Genomic DNA, 20409 nt, shown 5'->3' with positions numbered 1-20409 from the left:
AGCAGTCCTGGACTCCGTGCGGGCTCGAGCCCTCCTGCCGGACGCTCGTTTCGAAGCTATTGTGGGTCTTATCCGGAGCCTTCAGAGCTTCCCAACCTCGTCAGCAAGAATTTGCTTGAGTCTTCTAGGACGCATGGCTTCCTGCACATACGTGACAAGGCATGCCAGACTTCGTCTCCGTCTGCTACAAGCCTGGCTGGCATCATTCTATTGCCCAGATCGAGACAGCCTGAACCTGGTGGTCACCGTCCCGCGGTGGGTCCTGGCCTCCCTCCGCTGGTGGCTAGATCCCAGGTGGTATGCGAAGGAGTCCCCTTCCACACCCCTCAGCCCTCCTTGTTCCTCATCACAGATGCCCACCTCAGGGACATCCAGACACAGGGCCTATGGGCCCCATCCGGGCACTCCCTCTCCATATCAACATACAGGAGCTGATGGCGGTACATCTTGCTTGTCAAGCCTTTCAGGAGCTGTTGCATGGTCGTTGTGTGGCGGTCCTCACGGACAACACCACGACCATGTTCTACATCAACAAGCAAGGGGGCCCCGTTCCTCCCCCCTCTGACAGGAGGCCATTCGACTGTGGGAGTTCTGTATAGCCCACTCCATTCACCTGGTGGCATATTTTCTCCCAGGGGTTCAGAACACGCTGGTGGACCACCTGAGCGGGTCCTTCCACTCCCACGAGTGGTCACTTCGACCGGATGTCATCCACTCCATCTTATGAAAGTGGGGGTTTCCCCAGGTCGACCTGTTTGCCTCCCGCAACAATCGGAAATGCCCGGCTTTTTGTTCCCTCCAAGGTCGCTCTCCGGGCTCTCTCACAGATGCCTTCCTGCTCCCGTGGACCGGTCGTCTATTCTATGCCTTTCCCCCGTTTCCTTTTGTGCACAAGGTCTTGATCAAGATGCACAGGACAGGACACGACTGATTCTGGTCGCTCCGGCATGGCCCAGACAACATTGGTACACCACGCTGTTGGAGCTCTCTGTGGACGCTCCAGTCCTGCTGCCTCTTCTTCCAGACCTGATCACTCAGGAGCACGGCCACCTCTGTCACCCCGACCTACGATCTCTCCACCTCACAGCGTGGATGCTGAGCCATTCAGTACTCTTCTGTTCGCATTTGGTGCAGTAAGTTCTGATGGGCAGCAGGAAGCCTCCACTCGGGCCACGTATATGGCTAAGTGGAAGCGATTCTCGTGCTGGTGCACTCACCGCGGCACGCCCCCCCTCCAAGCGCCCATGCCTCTCATTTTGGACTATCTCCTGAGCCTGAAACAGCAGGGCCTGGCAACATCATCTATCAGAATTCACCTGACGGCCATCTCGGCTTTTCACCCGGGCGTGAATGGACGATCTGTCCTTGCCAATCCCATGGTCGGTAGGTTCGTCAAGGGCCTGGACCGTCTCTACCCACAGGTGCGGCAGCCAGTCCCCATATGGGACCTTAACCTGGTCCTCTCCAGACTCATGGGGGCCCCCGTTCTAGCCGCTGGCCACCTGCTCCCTTTTATATCTCTCTTGGAAAACAGCTTTCCTTGTCGCTATCACATCGGCGAGGTGTGTCTCCTAAATCAGGGCTCTTACCTCAGAACCACCCTACACCATCTTCCATAAAGATAAGGTGCAGCTACAGCCTCGCCCTGCCTTTCTTCCAAAGGTGGTATCAACCTTCCATATCAACCAGGACATTTTTCTTCCATTTTTTTATCCAAAACTGCACACCAGTCTCCAAGAGCAGCGGCTACACTCCCTCGATGTCTGTAGGGCCCTTGACTTCTATATTGAGCGTACGAAGCCATTCAGGAAAACGACCCAGCTCTTCATTGCGGAGGCGGCCCGGATGAAGGGCCTCCCGGTCTCCTCTCAGTAGATCTCTTCATGGATCATGTCCTGTATCCGTGCTTGCTATGATCTGGCCATTGTTCCGACCTCGCCCCTCACCGCTCACTCCACAAGGGCTCAGGCCCCGTCGGCGGCTTTTCTGGCCCACATGCCAATCCAGGAGATCTGCAGAGCCGCAACTTGGTCATCAGTAAACCCTTTTGCTTCGCACTATGCTATCGTCTGGCAGGCCAGAGACAATGCGGCGTTTTGTAGAGCAGTCCTACTATCCATATTACCTCACTCCGACCCCACCACCTAGGTAAGGGTTGTCAGTCACCTAATTGGAATTGATATGAGCAAGCACTCGAAGGAAAAAAAACGGTTGCTCACCTTTGTAACTGTTGTTCTTCTAGATGTGTTGCTCATATCCATTCCAAACCCGCCCACCTTCCCCTCTGTCGGCGTGGCCGGCAAGAGGGAACTGAGGGGGTGCTGGGTCGGCTGGGGTATATATCAAGTGCCATAAAGGCGCTACTCCAAGGGGCTCCACAGCCGACCCACCGGGTGTTGCTAAGGTAAAAATTCTCTGATGGCCATGCGTGCAGCGCGCGCACACCTAATTGGAATGGATATGAGCAACACATCTTGAAGAACAACAGTTACAAAGGCGAGCAACGGATTTTTCATGACTTCCAGTCCATCAGCATTGATGCTTTTTCATCTGCTCTCAGCCCTCTCCTCCCTGTCCTCTGTTCCCTTTCTTCTATTGATGTAGTTGTTGATTGTCTCCATGCTCCACCCTCCTCCCCCTTTGTCTCTTTGGCCTCTCTCTCCCATCACAAGGTCATTCCTGCCTTGGCTCACCCCCAACTTCCACTTACTTCACTTCTGCTCTCACACTGCAGAGCGTTTCTATGGAAATCCTGTGACCAGGCTGATTTCCTCCACTACAGATTTGTTCTCTTCATCAGTTCTGCCATCTTGCTAGATAAGCAGCTCTACTTCTCCAACATAATTTAATCCCATACCTACAATCCCAGCCATTTTTTGCTATCTTTGATTCACTCCTCAAACACTCCCCTCCTCCTGTCTCCATGTCTCTCTCTGCACAGAATCTCATTAATTTCCTCAAAGAGAAAACGGACAAAATATGACATGATTCTCCCTCCCCTTGGTTTCCCTTCCCTTTCCCTCCTACAACTCTCTCGTCCTCCTCCACAGTAACAGATGCAGTGGTTTTTCATCTGCTCTCCTCCTCTTCTAACACTTCCACTTGCCCCAGTGAGCCCATCCCATCCCATCTCATCTCCTGATCTCCCTTGCTCCCACTCTCATACCCTACATTACTCTTCTCTTTAATCTCTCACTCTCCTCTGGCTCTTTCCCCTCACAATATAAACATTATTTAATCTTTCCCTTTTTAAAACAAAGCCATCCTTGACCTCACTTACCTCCAACTACTGCCCCCTCTCCCTTTCATCTCTAATTTCATTGAATGCACTGTCTACAATCACTGTCTGCAGTCCCTCTCCTCCAGTTCTATCCTAGATCCCCTACCGTTGATTTCCGCTTCTTGCACTCCACTGAAATGGCTCTTGCTAAAGTCTCTAATTACCTCTTCCTGGCCAAAGCTCAGAACCAGTACTCCATCCTTGTCCTCCTCAACCTGTCAGCTGCCTTCCATACTAATGACCATGGCCTTCTTCTTGACATTTTGTTCTCCCTTGGCTTCCATGACTCTGTCCTCTCCTGATTCTCCTTCTATCTCTCTAATTGCTCCTTCCGTGTGTTCTTCGGAGGATCCTCTTCATCACCCTTGAACCTCCTGTGGGTGTTCTGTAGCGCTCTGTGCTTAGTCCCCTTCCCTTCTCTGTCTATATCTTATCTCTGGTAATCTCATCTGCAAACACAAATTCACCTACCATCTCTATTCTGATGACTCACAGATCTATCTCTTTACTCCCAGACCTGTCTCCTTCTGTCCAAACTAAAATCTTGACCTGTCTCTCTGACATCTCCTCATGGATGTCTAGCTTTGTGCCCAAGCTCAACATGGCTAAACAGAGCTCTTTATCTCCCACCCCCCAAGTCTCCTCCCCACTCTTTCTCAATCACTATCAACAACACCGTCATTCTGCCTGTCACTCGATACTCTTCGACTTGGACCTCTCTCTAGGTACTCCTATCTAGGCTATGTCTAAATCTTGCAGATTTTTTCTGAGTAATATCTCTAAGATATGGCCTTACTTATCCATCCACACAGCTAAACTCTCATCCGGGCTCTCATCATCAGCCATCTGAATTACTGCAACATCCTTGTCTCTGGCTCTGACAAATGCAGCCTTGCCCCACTCGTATCCTTTAAGAATGCTGCTGCAAAAACATTTTCCTACCTCGTCATTTTTACCACTGGCATCCCTCCATTTGAAGGGGACTCCAGAAAACATGCTCACAGCTACCTCATTATCCTCCTTCAGATCCTTCCTTAAAACTCTCCATTGCCCTGATGCCTACAAAAACTTGACAATGGATAGGCTGCTGATAGGCTCACAGCACTGCCTATTATACTGACTGATACTGGGTATATCTGTCATGCAATCATGCGGTGTAATTCCAGCTTAAGTAGACAAACTGAATAAGCTCAACAGTGAGAATATATATAGCTTTAACAGCTGTAAAAAATTGTTCTTGTATGCCATACCTGCAGTTATGAAAACACATTATAAAAACAGACTGGCCAAACCTTGATTTTATCTGTTTCTTGACAGCCAGCACTTTTGGAATGTACAGTGTACACAGTGCTTGCTGGAGCTGAGTCATGTTCCTTTTCAGCTTTCCACTTTGTACTTCATAGTTTAGGTTGAGGAATGTGGGTTTTTTATTTGCTTATACCAAAGAAGCAGAGAGTAAATGCAATTAAAAAATACTTCATAGCTCATTTTCAGCCCTAAATAATGAACATTGGAAGCATTATCAAAGACTGAAAATGCAAATTTGGATGGTTTGGGGGACTGGGATCTGAAGATTTGGGTTAGGACCTTTTCCAGCAGGAATGTATTTGGTAACACCATTATGCATTCACATATAAGGTCTGGAATTCTTGGAATAAGCTTTGGGAAGCTTGTATCATCCTTACATTTATTTGAACATATTGTTTCCGTTGACGAGAATTAGGACAAGGGTTCCATTTGAAATGCAGTCTCATAGACTAAACTAATACCTGTGCTATAATTTGGTCTTCTGTATTTCATTCATGCTTTATGAGTAAAGTAAAATTTTCATTTGCTTTTAAGATGGACCTAGGCCTGGGAGGGATAGCTCAGTGGTTTGAGCATTAGCCTGCTAAACCCAGGGTTGTGAGTTCAATCCTTGAGGGGGCCACTTAGGGATCTGGGGCAAAATCAGTACTTGGTCCTGCTAGTGAAGGCAGGGGGCTGGACTCGATGACCTTTCAAGGTCCCTTCCAGTTCTGTGAAATATATTATTATATTATATGGTCCCAGGCTTGATCTCACTGTCCTTACCACCAATTTCTAGAAAGGGTATGGATGTGTTGAACACTGGAGAAGCAACCACCTCAAAGAACAATGGATCCATTCCCCCTCCTTCAATCCCTCCCCCAGCAACTCCTTTAAATAATGTTGAGTCTGAAAGGAGCTACCCCAAATTTTTTTTGACTGAAGAAAAGGTGGGTACAACTTACAGGCCTCAAAGCCTGGGTAGACAGATTTGTGCTAGTGGGGCTCAGCCTAGCGCCCTGTAAATAGCAGTGTAGATATTATGGCTCTGATGGAGACTTGGGCTAGCTACCTGAGCTCAGACCCAAAGGTGTGTGGCAGTGGGCATGATCTTAGGTGGCTAGCCCAAATCTCCACCCGAGTGGCAGTGTCCGTACTGCTATTTTTAGTGTGCTAGCTTGAGTCCTGCTAGTGCAAGTCAGTCTACTCAGGCTGGAAGGCTCACTTCCAGCTGCAGTGTAGATAGACCCTTAGGATCTTTGAGGGAGGAATTTAAAGGAGTAAATTGGGCATTTTAAATTCTCTCCACAGCTTCCAAGCAAATAGCGGTTGGGCCAAATAAAACCCAGAACCTTGTTTGCACTAGAGTTACTATATGCATATAGTCCCCAGAGTAGGAAGTCCACCAGGACAATAACTGTGATAGTGTAAAGTAGCTGTAAACTTTCCTTTGCTGGGGGGAGGGGCTGAAAGGGACCAAGGTGGGTGTGAGCAGCCTGGGTCAAGAGGCAACACAGTCATAATGGCTGGGAGATGTGCATCCTCTTAGAGGCTCCCATGGTGGAAATTAAAGCTTCCTCCCTGCAGGAATCAGGGCCGGCTCCAGCATTTCTGCCGCCCCAAGCAAAAAAAAAGCCGCGATCGCGATCAGCGGCGACAATTGGGGGAAAAAAAAAAAAAAAAAGCCGCGATCGGCAGCGGCAGGTCCTTCGCTCCTAGAGGGAGTGAGGGACCTGCTGCACCCGAATTGCCGCAGGTGCCGCCCTCTCCCTTGGCCGCCCCAAGCACCTGCTTGTTAAGCTGGTGCCTGGAGCCGGCCCTGGCAGGAACCCAGGTGGAGGACACTAGATCACTGCCTGTCCACCCTTGATGTGACTTTCCCTCCCTGACACTCAGGGCACAGAGGCCTGTTACATTCTATATGCCTGGCTCAATTAATCTACCCTACTAAACAAACTGATTCTTGGCAGTGTGTGTTTGTGTTTCTCCTCGTGTCTTTAACTGTATGCTCATGAGTTTTCAATCTGGCAAATAACCTTTACAAAGGAGAAATAAAAATTCCCTGTATTTTATTGTGTTCCAAGTTCAAATGGTGATTTCTATCTATGGAAAAACAGCAAATATCCTAAGTTTAGCAGGCTCTTAGATGCCAGCAAAGTACACTGTATGTCTCATCTTATCAATTCAAGTAAGTAAAGACCCTAAATGCTGTGTTTGTCTTGGTCCTTTTATTCTTCCTGACTAGTTAATAATGAAAACACAATATTAATAATAACTTTGTCTCCAGATTGCTTTGTTCTTTGTTACCTCAAGTGTATATCTAAACACAAATACACTAAAGGACTACATTTCTCATCTGGTGCATAAGGGTTTTAGGCATGCAACTCCTGTTATTGTTAAAGTTGCTTGCCTAATTCCCTAAGTGCTACACTAAAAATTGATCTCCAGTAGCTTCACTCTGTAAAACACATCAAAATATTTCATTTCTGCTTACAGGGCTGTGACTCTCAAATAAGCATGTCAGAAATGTCCTGCAGCGAAAGTACCTCCTCTTGTCAGTCCCTGGTACATGGCTCAGCTCCAGAAATCCTGATCGGCCTACTTTATAATGCCACAACTGGAAGACTATCAGCAGAAGTGATAAAAGGCAGCCACTTCAAAAACTTGGCAGCAAACAGACCACCCAGTGAGTGATAATCTTTTTTTTTTTTTTTTAATCATCCTAATACTTCTGCACTTGTGGGGCTCTCAGTGGTGGGAACTTCAATCCTATCATTTAGTCTTACCCAGTCAAAATGAAATAGAGCAATCATCAACTAATCTGTTTCATGTTTTATATTTCTAGTCAGTTGGGAAATAGCAAAAATCTAAAATTCAAAATATTAGTTATAAGTTGACAAGGCTGTTTTAATTTTTCATGATGACTGACTAATAAATTACCTTTATTATAATGATTAATCGCTAAACTATTAATGCCTCACATCACAGGCCAGGAATAAAAAGTTACAGTTTTTAAAGAAAAAGTATGTGCCAACTAACACTAGTGTAAATATGGTGAAGCTATTGCTGTTACTAGGAGACTGATGCTACAGTCTTTAATTGTGTATGTGCTTGTGTATGTATGTGATATATTTGGAAAAGATATTTAACTTTGGAAATCTCAGAGAAGACAATCTAAGACAAATTCTAGCCTTTGCAGTACAGATCACCACTTAAATTGGAAAATTCATCATTGGATGGAGCTGGGAAAACTTTTTCATTCTAACGTAGTCTGCAAAATGTACTCAAAATCAACCTTGGTTTGAGATGAACCTGTGTCTAAAAATATCTCCAAATTTTCTAAGTTTGTATTTTGAGTTTGAGCATAATTTGCTGAAATAAGACACATGGAATAAACCAGATGGTATTTTTCCTCTGTCTAGTGTTCCCAATTTTGGTTGGATGTATTCCTGGACGTTTCCTCACATGACATAATCTTTAATTACAGATTAATCTTAAATTCCTGGAGACTCCAGGACAATCCTACCTCCATCCCTGACTGGTTGCTCCTTCTCATGTGATGTGGAGAATAAGCCCAGCTAATCAGAATCCATTTTTTATTTGGTTCCTATGTGATTCCATTCTAATTCTCTGATCCAACTTGGCAAAATTCAGTAGGTGTCTGACTCAAGCAGGTTATAGGCAGATATGTCTGGAGGCTCCGACCTTGGCCACATTATTCCCCAATCTAAGTTCCCTCTAAACTGCGTAGCCGCACAGCTGCCTGTTAAGCTCTGTGCAGGCACTCAGGGCTGCAGCGGGTAGAGATGCCTCCCCCCAAGCCATATTGGTCCACATAACAAAATTCATTCCACACATGGGTGGGAAAATTGGAGGGAACAGTGTCCCCAATCCGCAATTTTCCTACTGTTTTGCAGGCTTACCTGGCAGGCTGACAACATTAAAAAAGCTGTTTTCATATCCTGCCCATCTCTGGGATTCTCTTCTTTAGCAGCTGAGTCAGGAGTGGGACACCAAGGCTTGAGACTCTCTCCTCTCCTTTCCCTGGCTCTTTACTTATCCCATTCGTTACCTTTGTCTCAGCCCTCTCCTCCATCTCCCGCTCTGAATATCTTTCTGCAGGGATGGAGCTGAGCTTGGTGGTCATGGCTGGAGAAGGGTATGGCGTAATCTTAGCTGCCCTTGTGTTGCCAAGCAGCAGCTCCAGAGACATCTCTTTGGAGTCAAAAACTAATAGAGATTGGGGATTAGAGAGACTGGAAAAGCTGGAGAAAGAGAGAGCAAGAGAAAGAGATGGAGAAACATGAAGGACCCAAAGACCCCAGAGGAGGGAGAAGAGCAGAAGATGCATGGAGAGATGGGGCTCTCACAGGCAAGAGAGATGAATGTGGAGAGGGACAATGGAAGTTTGAGTGAGGGGATTGAGGTGGAGATGTGAGAATCAAGGTAGGGGAGAGATGACCCTGGGTTCCCTTAGGGAAGAAAGAATAGGTAGCTGCCCCTGAAGGTGCCGGAGAGAGGGAATAAGCTACAGTTTCCTATAATATATTAGTGTACAAATGTTATGCAAATTAGATCTTGGTATTTTTTATTTCTGGCAAGTCTGGCAGTGCCCTAATATTCTACTTTCATTCATTTCCCAGTTACTGGGAATTACCTTATTATTTTATGTTTTGATTAATATAATAATGAGGGCCTAATTCTATATGTGCAAACATGAGATCAGAGTTCTGTTGTTTCCATAAAGCTGAGATGTAATCTAATTTCTAGTTCTGATATGAATGCTAAAACACTCATGATCCCATAGAATCCCAGTTTTACCCCTGGATCACAATGAGATTCAACTGTGAAAAGTAAGGTTTTGTTCAGACATGACCCTTTTCGTAGATGAGGGATTGTGAACCTATGTAAATTGGGCGAAGTCGTTTCAAACCAAACCTGGAAGGGTTCCTGCATCTTTATTACTGTTATAAGAGTTGTAGTGAACTTATCAAGCTACAGACTGACCTATACTAACAATCAGAGTTTGGAATTTGACCTGATATAGTATCTATAGTATAATTATCACTATAGTGTGATGAAGATGAATGTACTAATCCTGATGAACTTTTATGTATTTTTAAAATTCCATTATAATTTAAAATGATAAAGTAATGCATAAACTTTCATGTAATAATTGTATGCATTAGTTTTAATTAATGAGTTGTTTAAATTTTAAACTAGAGATGGACCCACATTTGAATCCCAGGTCTGAGCATCTGTGAACTTTGCAGAAGTTTAGATCAGTTTCACTTTGTGATTCAACTTCATCTCTGCTTCAAACAGTCACAAAGTAACATTAAATATAATGACTGACCAAAATCATTATACATTTATAGGATTAACTTTTCAGGTCAATAATCTTTCATTCTATAATTTGTAATATACTGAGCATAATTACTGTGTGTAGTCTTACTTAATATGCTGGAGTTTGCATGAAAAAGTGTAAGGGTTTGATAAAGAAGATACAGTGATATCAACCTAGTCTTTTATAACCTGATCACTTGCATGATTCTTTCTATGTTCAATGTGCTTTAAATCCAATAACTATTAATATTAAGATCTCCCGCTATTTAAGAAGTGTAATTTTTTTGGTAAAGATTACACAATGAATGTACAAAATTCTCATTTCATTAAATTTTACCCAACAATCCTTTTGTTCAATCCTCTATCCGAACAGAACTGCTAAGGTTTTGTGTTCTTCTGCTCCAGTGAACAGTGTTTCCTCTTAAACTTTAACCTTTGACCCTCTCTCACCAAACTATTGACATCTGGTCATTATTTCTTTTACTGCTTTCCACCCCCTGTTGTCAGACGGACTGTTCTGTTGTCTAAAACACTTGATAGGTGGACAGGTTTATATAATCCGAGGTGAGTTCCTGTAGAGACTAATTGGATGTTGTCTTTTTCATGCAAAAGAAAACTTGCCAGCAGTAAAGCTGTCCACGGCTGTCCACCATGTTAGTTTCCAAAATGTACATTTATTATCTGTGGTACTCTTAAAAGTAGTGGTAGCACTTATCTCTGATTATGGATGATGGTATTTCAGAGTATCTAAAAAGTGAAAACATGCAATGAGCTTCCTTTTCACACAAGCTCTAATCTTTTAATAATCTTCTTGTCATGTATACGATAGGAATAAAAAAGCAGATTTTTTTCAGACAATTGTATATTTCTTAAAATGAGTAATAACTTTATGAAATACAAATGCTGTGTACAGTATGCAGGTGTCATGACAAACAAGAAAAAATACAGTTTTAAAAATAAAAGGCTTATCACTCAAATACTAAAAATCATGGTGTGTTAAATGCATTTTACAGTATAGATTTAAACATTACATCAGCGTTTTGAAAATACTTCCTAAAGCACTAGGCAAGCCACATCTTAAAGAACCATGTTAAATTGTGCAAAGATTATTTATTTTCTCTCCAAAAAATACATTAAATGTAATCTTGCATGAAACTAGGAGCTATAAAAGAGATTTAATCTGTTTTGTAAATATCCACCATTTAATACATTTGGCTACATTTTGATCTTTAAATGTAAACAAAATCAAAAAGCCTTAAGTAAGAAACCACATCCATGCAGAGATTTTTTTTAAGCATTTCATCCTTAGCTGTTTTGATGTCATTGCTGCACACCAACATTCGTTTTTCCTCTTCATTAGTTGTCTTCATTCCACTTTGTGTGTTCTTATTTTCTGAAAACTCAGTGATATGCTTTACAGTGTTGTGGCTAGTTGAAGCTTGCTAAGTGTTAATGCTATACAAGTCTGCTTTGTGTACAGATGTCGGGGGGGGGGGGGAAGAGAAGGATTATGAGGAATACTTTAACTAAACTCATTAACTTAGTGAAAATACCAGCTACGTCATTAGCGCAATACAAATATTTTTGCTTACTTATCATCTTCTTCACATTATAACTATGTATCTCCAAACTGAGCTATGTTCAATCAACATGGTATAGACCATATCCTTATGTAGTATGTTATTATATATCTCATTAGCAAAAAGTTCTAGTCTAATACACAGCTAACATTCCAAAATGTTATTTATTTTGTAGATACATATGTTAAGTTAACACTGCTGAATTCCATGGGTCAGGAGATGTCCAAGTGCAAGACATCCATCCGCCGAGGGCAGCCAAATCCAGTATACAAAGAAACCTTCATTTTTCAAGTGGCACTATTTCAGCTTTCAGATGTGACGCTCATACTGTCTGTGTATAATAAACGCAGCATGAAACGAAAAGAGATGATAGGCTGGATTTCTCTAGGTCTCAACAGCTCAGGAGAAGAGGAACTACATCACTGGACTGAAATGAAAGAATCAAAAGGACAACAAATCTGTAGATGGCACTCATTACTAGAGTCTTAATAGGTAGTACCAAGGGTCAGTTGTGGTTCCAGGGAGTTCCATGTTTAACAAGACTGTCCCTTAGTCACCACCAAGAGATCTGTTATGGAAGTGACAAATTCAACCTTCCACCTTAAAGAATGCACAATGTGCGATGGAGCAGAACATTTTACACATTTTCTTCAATTAATTTGTCAGATACCTCACTGGTGTCAGATTAAACCTTTCTGTACACAGACGAGATAGCAATCGCTCCATCCCCTTGATGCATTCAATACTGTTTAGTTTGGGATTATTTTCTATTTAGCAATTCAAATATATTTTATGTAAAAATCCCCAAATTATTATAAAATCCTCCTATCATGTTGGGGTTTTTTAGTGCTCTTATATTTTTAGTTTCTAACCTGCCAACGTCCCGATTTAGGGACACTGGCCTTTAATACAAGAAACAAATTATTAAACTGTGAAACAAGAAAACCAAACAACAACAAAAAATCACCACCACTTGGGAAGAAAGCTTAATATTGAATATATTGTTATTTTAGTTTGATTTTGTTTTTTAGGACTTAGTTGCATTAACTTTTCATTTCTGATGTGAAATTAGTCTGAAAAACTCTAGGACTGAGTGGAATCAGGTGAACGCTGACATAAAATAAATGTTTCTTCAATCTGTGACAGGAACAAGCTCCACATTGTGGCATAAATTGGGTTTTTCCCCATTTGCCTGTGCTTCTGCCTAACCCAAAGAGACCAGATCACTGTTCTGGTCCCTTGCAAGTCTGTTTAGACAGGTTGTACTGTAAAACTATGTAACTTTCTGTTGAAAGCACTTCCTGTATTCATGTATTCCAATATAGGAAGCTTATAGAGCACGAGTTTACTAAAAATATCTTTTCATTAAACAAATTGATATGCATTTCTTTAAAATGTCAATATTGTGAAGATTATGTTGAAAGATCACAAAAGAAACAGTAGTAGTTAAACTGCTAAGGCAAAGGACCAGTTCTGTGATTTTGGGGAAAAGAAAGATATTTTTGTTTCCATGGCTGGTCATATGAATTGCAGAGTTTCAAGAACCATAATTTCTAGTCTTGTTGCTGGAGGAGGAATACAGGGGATCTAGAAGAGAGTTATTTCCTCTCTATTTTCCGGGTGCCAGAGAGAAATAGGGCTAACCCGTGAGTTGTTAGGGCTTGCATGGAACATTGAACTCCCAAATGTATGGGTCCATTTGCTCTGCATCTATTTAAGCCTGGCACGGTTGGTTTCATAGCAATGTCATGGTGGAAAAAAGCTGTAGCATAATGGACAAATTTTGCCTTTGGATATATACTCACAACTTCCACCGACCAGGGAAGTGTGTGTGTGTGTGTGTGTGTGTGTGTGTGTGTGTGTGTGTGTGTGTGTGTAGCTGAGGTTTGGGCCTAAGTACCGTAAGTACAGTAGAGTCTCACTAATTCACACTGACTGCCAGATCCAATTCAGATTACTAAATATCGTGGATGACTCAGTAAGTAATGACACCGTTTTTTTTATTTATTACAATAATTTTCATCTCATCTTAATTGCTACTCTACAGTATGTGAGCAAACATACCGCAGTTTATTTCTTAAAAGTAATGAAGTCCCCAGTGCAGCATTCACTGAGAAGGAGGGTACGATTGCTGTATTATTTTTGGTGAGAATTATTGATGTTGTAGTGAATTTGGATAAAGAAAGAAACTCTTTCTTGTTACCTCTGAACAGTTCAAACTTTGGGATACAAAGACAGTCAGGTACTGTGTGAATGCATACAGCAAGTGTATAATGTTAAAGATACATCATGTGATGCTCAGATACTCACAATACTTAAATGATTTCATAACCCCTTTCCTAAGACATCTCCCATTACAGTTTTCAACTGATGTTATTTCGTGCCTTTCGTATCACACTAGTGGAAGCTGCTAATACAAACGGATGGTTGTATTTGCAGAACAGGGCCTTCAGTTTTTATTAACTTAAGGATTTCTCAGAACATTGCCACAGGAATTTTCTTTCCTGTCTTGCATGTTGTTTTTTATGTAAGGCACAATAAACTTCATTTTGGTAATTCAAACATCCAAGAACTTTGATTAGCCAGAAACATTGTAAGTAGCAGTACAGTATAAAGAGTTCTTTCCAGTTCTGTTTGTTGCTCAGTTTGTGAGGTGCAACTTCAAACTCATACATTTTTAAATAAAAATATACGTTAATTTTTTGTACATAAGAAAAACCACCTCCATTTCCCCAGCTCATTTTGGTTTCACTTACAATAGACACACTTGTTATTTACTGAGTTACTACCAGGAAACATGTCATACGTGACAAAGGGTAGGTCTACACTTACCTCCGGGTCCGGCGGTAAGCAATCGATCTTCTGGGATCGATCCCGGAAGTGCTCGCCGTCGACGCCGGTACTCCAGCTCAGCGAGAGGAGTACGCGGCATCGACGGGGGAGCCTGTCTGCCGCGTCTGGACCCGCGGTAAGTTTGGACTAAGGTACTTCGAATTCAGCTACGTTATTAACGTAGCTGAATTTGCGTACCTTAGTTCGAAGTGGGGGGTTAGTGTGGACCAGGCCCAAGGGTCATAAACCACGTATATTTGTGAATATTTTGAGGCAGTCTTCTAAGATCAAATATTGTCTGTCAAGGGTTGTCTCTTGTACAGGTTTCACTGTATAAAGTGATGTACAGTATTTCACAGTGACTATTGAACAAGATAATTCCATTGCAGAGCATGGGGGATATCTCAGGTCACCACAGACTATATTACAAATTAAACTTGGTGAGTCTGTAACCTGGAAAAGGAACCCAAACTACACTAAATGATGTGAGCAATCAAATTCCTTTTGAAAAGTGATATTGTTTAGGAATGACATTTTCATGTATTAACAATTCTGACATATAAGACATTAACATTAATTTAGACAAAACATGTCTAGATTCATGTTGAGTACATCTAACGAGATTCTTTTTGTTAGATCATGATGCTCTTCCAACATTTTCATATATGATTTTCATAGACTTCAGATTCAATAAGTGTATCACAAAGTTAAAGGTCTTACTTATTTAGGCTCCTGCAGTATAAATGTATATCATAGAATCATAGACTTTAAGGGAAGAGCTTAAAGGAATTTCTAATTTTACATGGACATCATATACAGGTAATAGAATGTGGTCAGGTGTTTTTGTCTTTCAAAACTAATCACATCATCAACTACTGGAATTCACGTGGGAATTTTTATAAATTGGTGGTAGAACGGGTAACTGCTATGTTGTTCTTTATTCCTAGGTCAGTATTATGACTTGTGGTTTTGCGAGTTTTTTTGTTTTATAAATAATTTGCTTAATGTAAATATACACTCCCATATTCTAAATCTGCCTTTAGATAAAGCTTTGTGCAAACCTTACCCCAGTAGCTGATGCACAGAGTCTTTTGTATGCATTCAGATAGAACAAACCTCAACCAAGGAAAGACAATCCAAAGAACAAAAACACTGGTATGTAGTAGAAAGAAATCAGAACAGGGCCTTTGTGCTTGCCTCAAAATTGTGCATGATTCTATTTTCTCTTGACTTTTTCTGTTGTTTACCCATCAGACCTCTGTTTTAAAGGTACAGTCAGCACTTATAAGAATTTATCAAATGATTAAATTATTTTTGTCCTGTATATCAGGATTACACAGAGATTACAATCCTTGAATTGATACTGATTTTTGATACAACACTGCAATGGTTTTTTACCCCTTGGATTGACATAAAATATGCAAGGTTTCTTGGAGAAACTACACTTAAAAGGGTTTTCTATCTTTTCTGCAATATATATACCTATTATTTGAAGAAAGGATTAAAATCTTCCATACTATACATGGCTCTTTGAAAAAAGGATTACAAAAGTGAAAGAGAATGATTGGCTTCATACTTGAATTGCACAAAAGATTAAGGGCCAGATTGTGACCTAACAGGCCAATACGAGGGAGTATGAAGTTACCAGGTGCCCTTTTACTCCCCTGCACTGGCCAGTAATATAGCAGTGCAAGAGAGAGGACAGCTTCCTGTGCAGGTGGGTGGGGAGTGGACAGAGCCTTGGCTCCATTCCCTCATTTGCCAGCCAGAACATCTGGAATCCATGCCCTGGGGAGAGTGAATCTGTGCCAGGTATAGGACTGGTGCAGATAACTTCGCCCTGAGCAAGAGGGGACATGGCACTCGCAGTCACAGTCTGGTTCCCGGTCTGCTCCTGTGGCAGCACATCTACATGCTGCCCCTTGTGCTGGGCTTGTGGCAAAGCCACAATTCAGCCTTAAAGTAGGGTCTAGCTTCTTGGCTGACACAGCAGCAGCTGAGGATTTGCTGGTATACAAGAGCTATGGATTCAGCTACTTGACAAATACAGCATAGTTTCTAAACATAATTAAAATCCTCAGAGCATATTAATAAAATGAAGGTTCAAAATACAGTGATTACTTGAAATGAAGGCATGCCCTTTTACTGGTATCACAGGCTCTATTTATCAACTAAACAAGTCCACAGGCTATAATGGAGTAAGCGACAGTACCCAAACCACCGACTGGTTTTATTGCAGATACTATAGGAGACAGTTTTTCAGCACTCTAGAGACTTTCACCCATAAACCATTGCAATCATTCCTATTGGTTACAATAGTGCCTGTTTTTATTATTTTCCCGCCTGACACTTTTTGGGTGGTTTCTTTTTTTTCCTACCTCCTCCACTTTGTGTTTCTGTATTTGTCTGTTCATTCTCTGTCCTCATTAAGGGGTCTGGTCCTGTGAGATGGTAGGCACCCTCAATTTCCGTTGTCCTCAGCTACTTGACTTTGAGAGTGAGGGCACTCAGCACCTCTTATCACAAGGCACTGAAGTGGAGTGCAAAATAAGGCAATTGACCCAATTTTGGATACCTTGCACCATTAGAGTCAGAAGACAACCTGAACTCAACAAATATTATCTTTTTAAAAATTGTCTCCCAAACTAAAACCAAATAATTCCGGTTACTATGATTCAGTCATTCCCCTACATTATGACTAGCTTTTAGATTATTGTTGTAAATTTCTTTTTCTTTTATATATACTGCCCTTGTAGATTACAAAACCACCAGAGCTTCAACAAAGAGATGAAAGGATGGAATTTGGGAAAACTCTCTTTTAATACAATAAAACCTCCCATTGACTTAATTGAGAGAAGGATCAGCCTCTTTACCTATCCATCACACTTGTCTGGAGGAATGCTGCCTTGTCTAAAGCAGGTCTCTAATATTATGGCTTGTCAGTAAATACTCCTGGGGGAATTCTGCGCCACTGTGCAATGCAGAATTTTGCAGAAATTAATGTTGTGCATTCAGAATTTTCTTTGCCCCCCCCCCCGCCCCAGAAACGGGCTGCAGAAATGTTAGCTGCCACTAGGGGCCACAGGACCTGTCAGAGCCCAGCTCACAAATAGAAGACAAGGCCAGGGGGAGGGGGAGGGAACTGGAGGGTTCCCAGCAGTTGCAGTTCCCAACACAGCCTGAAGGAAGGAGACGGCAGTGTACAGGAAACTCCATGCAAGCCCAGGACCCAGCATCAGGCTGTTTCTCCCTCTGGATCCCTGGGCTCTAAGAGGGTAGGGTCTGTGAGTGTCTGGGCTGGGGGCCTGCAGCTGGCCTCTGGGGGAGAGGGGGTGTGAATGTTTGGGCTGGGGGCCTGCAGCTGGCCTCTGGGGGAGAGGGGGTGTGAATGTTTGGGCTGGGGAGGCCCTGCAGCTGGCCTCTGGGGGGAGAGGGTGTGTGAGTCGTCTGGGGGGGCTGCAGCTGGGAGGAAGGGGATATGAGTATCTGGGCTGGGTGGGCCATGGCTGGGCTCTGGGGGGGCAGGGGGTGTGAGTGTATGGCTTCCTGACTGGGCTCTGGGGGAGGGGAAGGGGGCAGAGAAGCAGGAACTGGGAATTGTTATAGGGGTTTCTTTAACTCTGTATTCCTGGGGGAATTTTTTGTGTGTCTGTATTGTGACAGACATATTTGCTGACAGGTATTTTGAAATAAATTACCAAAATAATTGAAACTGGTGTGATTATATAGTGTTATTTTGACAAATAAAATTTGCAGAATTTTAAAATATTGTGTGCAGAATTTTTAATTTTTTGGTGCAGAATTCCTCCAGGAGTAAGTAAAGCAGACTATCCTCTCTCCTTATGTTGAATTTTCAGTAACAGCTAGATATTTATATACTCTAAGAGTTATATTCTCCTCTTGAAATGCATGCCTAACTTCTATTAATGTTAATGAGAGGAACTCACAGACATTAACGGGAGAATAGACCCAACCCCAAAAGAGTAATAGGATCAGCAGATTAGAGCACTGATATAGCATGGTACCTGCAACACAACCAAATGTGATTTCAATTATGAATGGAGGTAAAAGCCAATTATAAGGAGGCAGTTTGAGTCTCAAATTTAAGTATTTAAATAATCTTTTTCTCTCCTCTTTGGTTCTATTTGTTCCAACTTCTGGATTCTTTCTTTTACTTTAGCATTAATTTAACATTTAATAAAAATGGTCCACACATATTTTGATTGTTTTAACTGTAGCATTCAGAAAAGTACAGTGCTAAAGTAAACTGCCCCAGGAATATACTACATCTTGTAATCTCTTAAATCTGTTATCAGGTTTTGTAACATACTGTAGGTAGATGTTTCGTTTTGTTGGTATTTTTTGTGGGGAAGATCCATGGAAGCATTTGCTTGTCACTGAATGAATGCCTGATAAAATGATGTCAGCAAAGAATGTGAGAATTAAAAATAAGTTTGACAGCATTAAACAGCCTTTTGGTGTATGGGTCAAATTCTGCTCTCAGAGGTAAGTCTAGTCCCTGGACCCCAGACATAGGAAAACCAATGCTGTGTTGATGTGCAGTGGGGGCAGGATTTGTGGGGGCTACACCACATAAAAGGCACACTTTGCTCTATGGGTTCTAACACACCCTATTTAAGGGATGTGGGAGGGGCAGAGGTCATGGACTTGCTGCGGTGTTTACCACTGGCTGTTGCCTCCTCTTGAATGGTGGGGATTACTGCAAGCTTACAGCCTTACTGCTACCCCTCTGTACCCTAGGAGCTGGAATTCTTCCCCATGGGCCGCCCAGAGGATTCAGGGGGCCTGGGGCAAAGCAGGGGAGCTGTGGTGCTTGTACTCACCCGGCGGCGGTCCGGGTCTTCGGCAGCATTTCGGCAGCCGGGAGCCCTTCAGTCGCTCCGGGTCTTCGGCGGCATTTCAGCGGCGGGGGGTGTCCTTCAATCGTTCCGCGTCTTTGGCAGCACTGAAGGACCCGCCGCCAAAATGCTGCCGAAGACCTGGACCACCGCTGGGCCAGGGCTCGCGGGGCCCGGGGCAAATTGCCCCACTTGCCCCCCCCCTCTGGGCGGCCCGGTTCTTCCCTGCCATAGGCCCTGTTGAACCTCTTCAGGCTCAGCTACTTGATTTAGATCTAGGTTACAGCCTTGTAAATATGGACTTCAATGAAGTTACTTCTTATTTAAAATGGTGTGACTGAGTGCATAACTTGGCCCTATATAAATATTGTGTCTGAATCCCTCCATGGACAGTGCTAATTTCTGTTAGTGCAACCCAGACCACGAGTTCCTAGGGAGCTCCAGCCATCAACTAAAGCTGCCCACCCATGGCAGAAACCCGTTGGAGGGAGAATGGCAGCAGTACTATCACCTGCCCTCCAACAAGGATGAGTAGCTCCTGGGTGCAGTGTGGATGTAATTTGTACCTCCCCTTTCCTCTTGTGTCCATGGAGATGAATCTGGCCCACTGTATCCAGGTAATTGTAGTAGTGTGCTTTCCAAAATCCTACATCCATCCATTATATACCTAGAGTGGATTGATTTATAACTTTTGATTGATTTCCAAAATATAAACTTGTAAGAATCTGCCAAATGAGCTAGAAACATTAGTGTGGCATTGAGATACAGGGAAATTTCTAAGACTTGCACGGTACAGTCAGGAGCTGAACTTTGAACAAGTTTTGGTAGGCAGTTTTGATATGGTTCATTATGATATTTTAAGAAAATTTCTAAAGCAGTTTGAATGTTTTAAGAAATAGTAAAAAAAATAAAAATCAGCGCTCTTTTATTACAATACAGCTAGTTTGCTGTTCTTTCCAGTAAACCACAAGGTTCATTAATGCTTGGAACTGTTTCATTTATTACAACTGTTTTTAATGTAATTTTCCTGACAAAGTGTAATTAGGGAAATCTTTTATTTACTTTTTCCCTCTCTTTGCTTGTTTTAAGGAGAAGCTTTTCCCTATACAGGATATATACTTTCTTACAGAGCTTTCTTATCTATTTTTATAAAAATTGATCTAACAATTTAAAGTTAAATGCTCTATGAGCAAAGCTACATCTCTGTTAAACAATCTAAAGTGCT

At 42.4% G+C, this 20409-nt stretch overlaps 1 protein-coding gene across 4 annotated transcripts in view; it reads left to right on the top strand.

The window, feature by feature from the left end:
* SYT14 (synaptotagmin 14) overlaps window positions 1-11982 on the top strand; it is a 118415-nt gene extending 106433 nt beyond the window's left edge. For 3 of the 4 annotated variants that reach the window (XM_065400834.1, XM_065400832.1, XM_065400831.1), the window contains 2 exons: window positions 7064-7253; window positions 11669-11982. In XM_065400834.1, coding sequence (XP_065256906.1) covers window positions 7064-7253; window positions 11669-11982 — 504 coding nt within the window. Of the gene's footprint in view, window positions 1-7063; window positions 7254-10420; window positions 10478-11668 lie in introns of all 4 variants that reach the window. The other variant, XM_065400833.1, reaches the window with a different exon arrangement.
* The last annotated feature ends 8427 nt before the right edge of the window (window positions 11983-20409 follow it).

The sequence above is a fragment of the Emys orbicularis genome, chromosome 3 (genome assembly GCF_028017835.1).
Source record: "Emys orbicularis isolate rEmyOrb1 chromosome 3, rEmyOrb1.hap1, whole genome shotgun sequence".
Lineage (NCBI taxonomy): Eukaryota > Metazoa > Chordata > Testudines > Emydidae > Emys > Emys orbicularis.
This window is presented reverse-complemented; position numbering and strand designations above follow the sequence as displayed.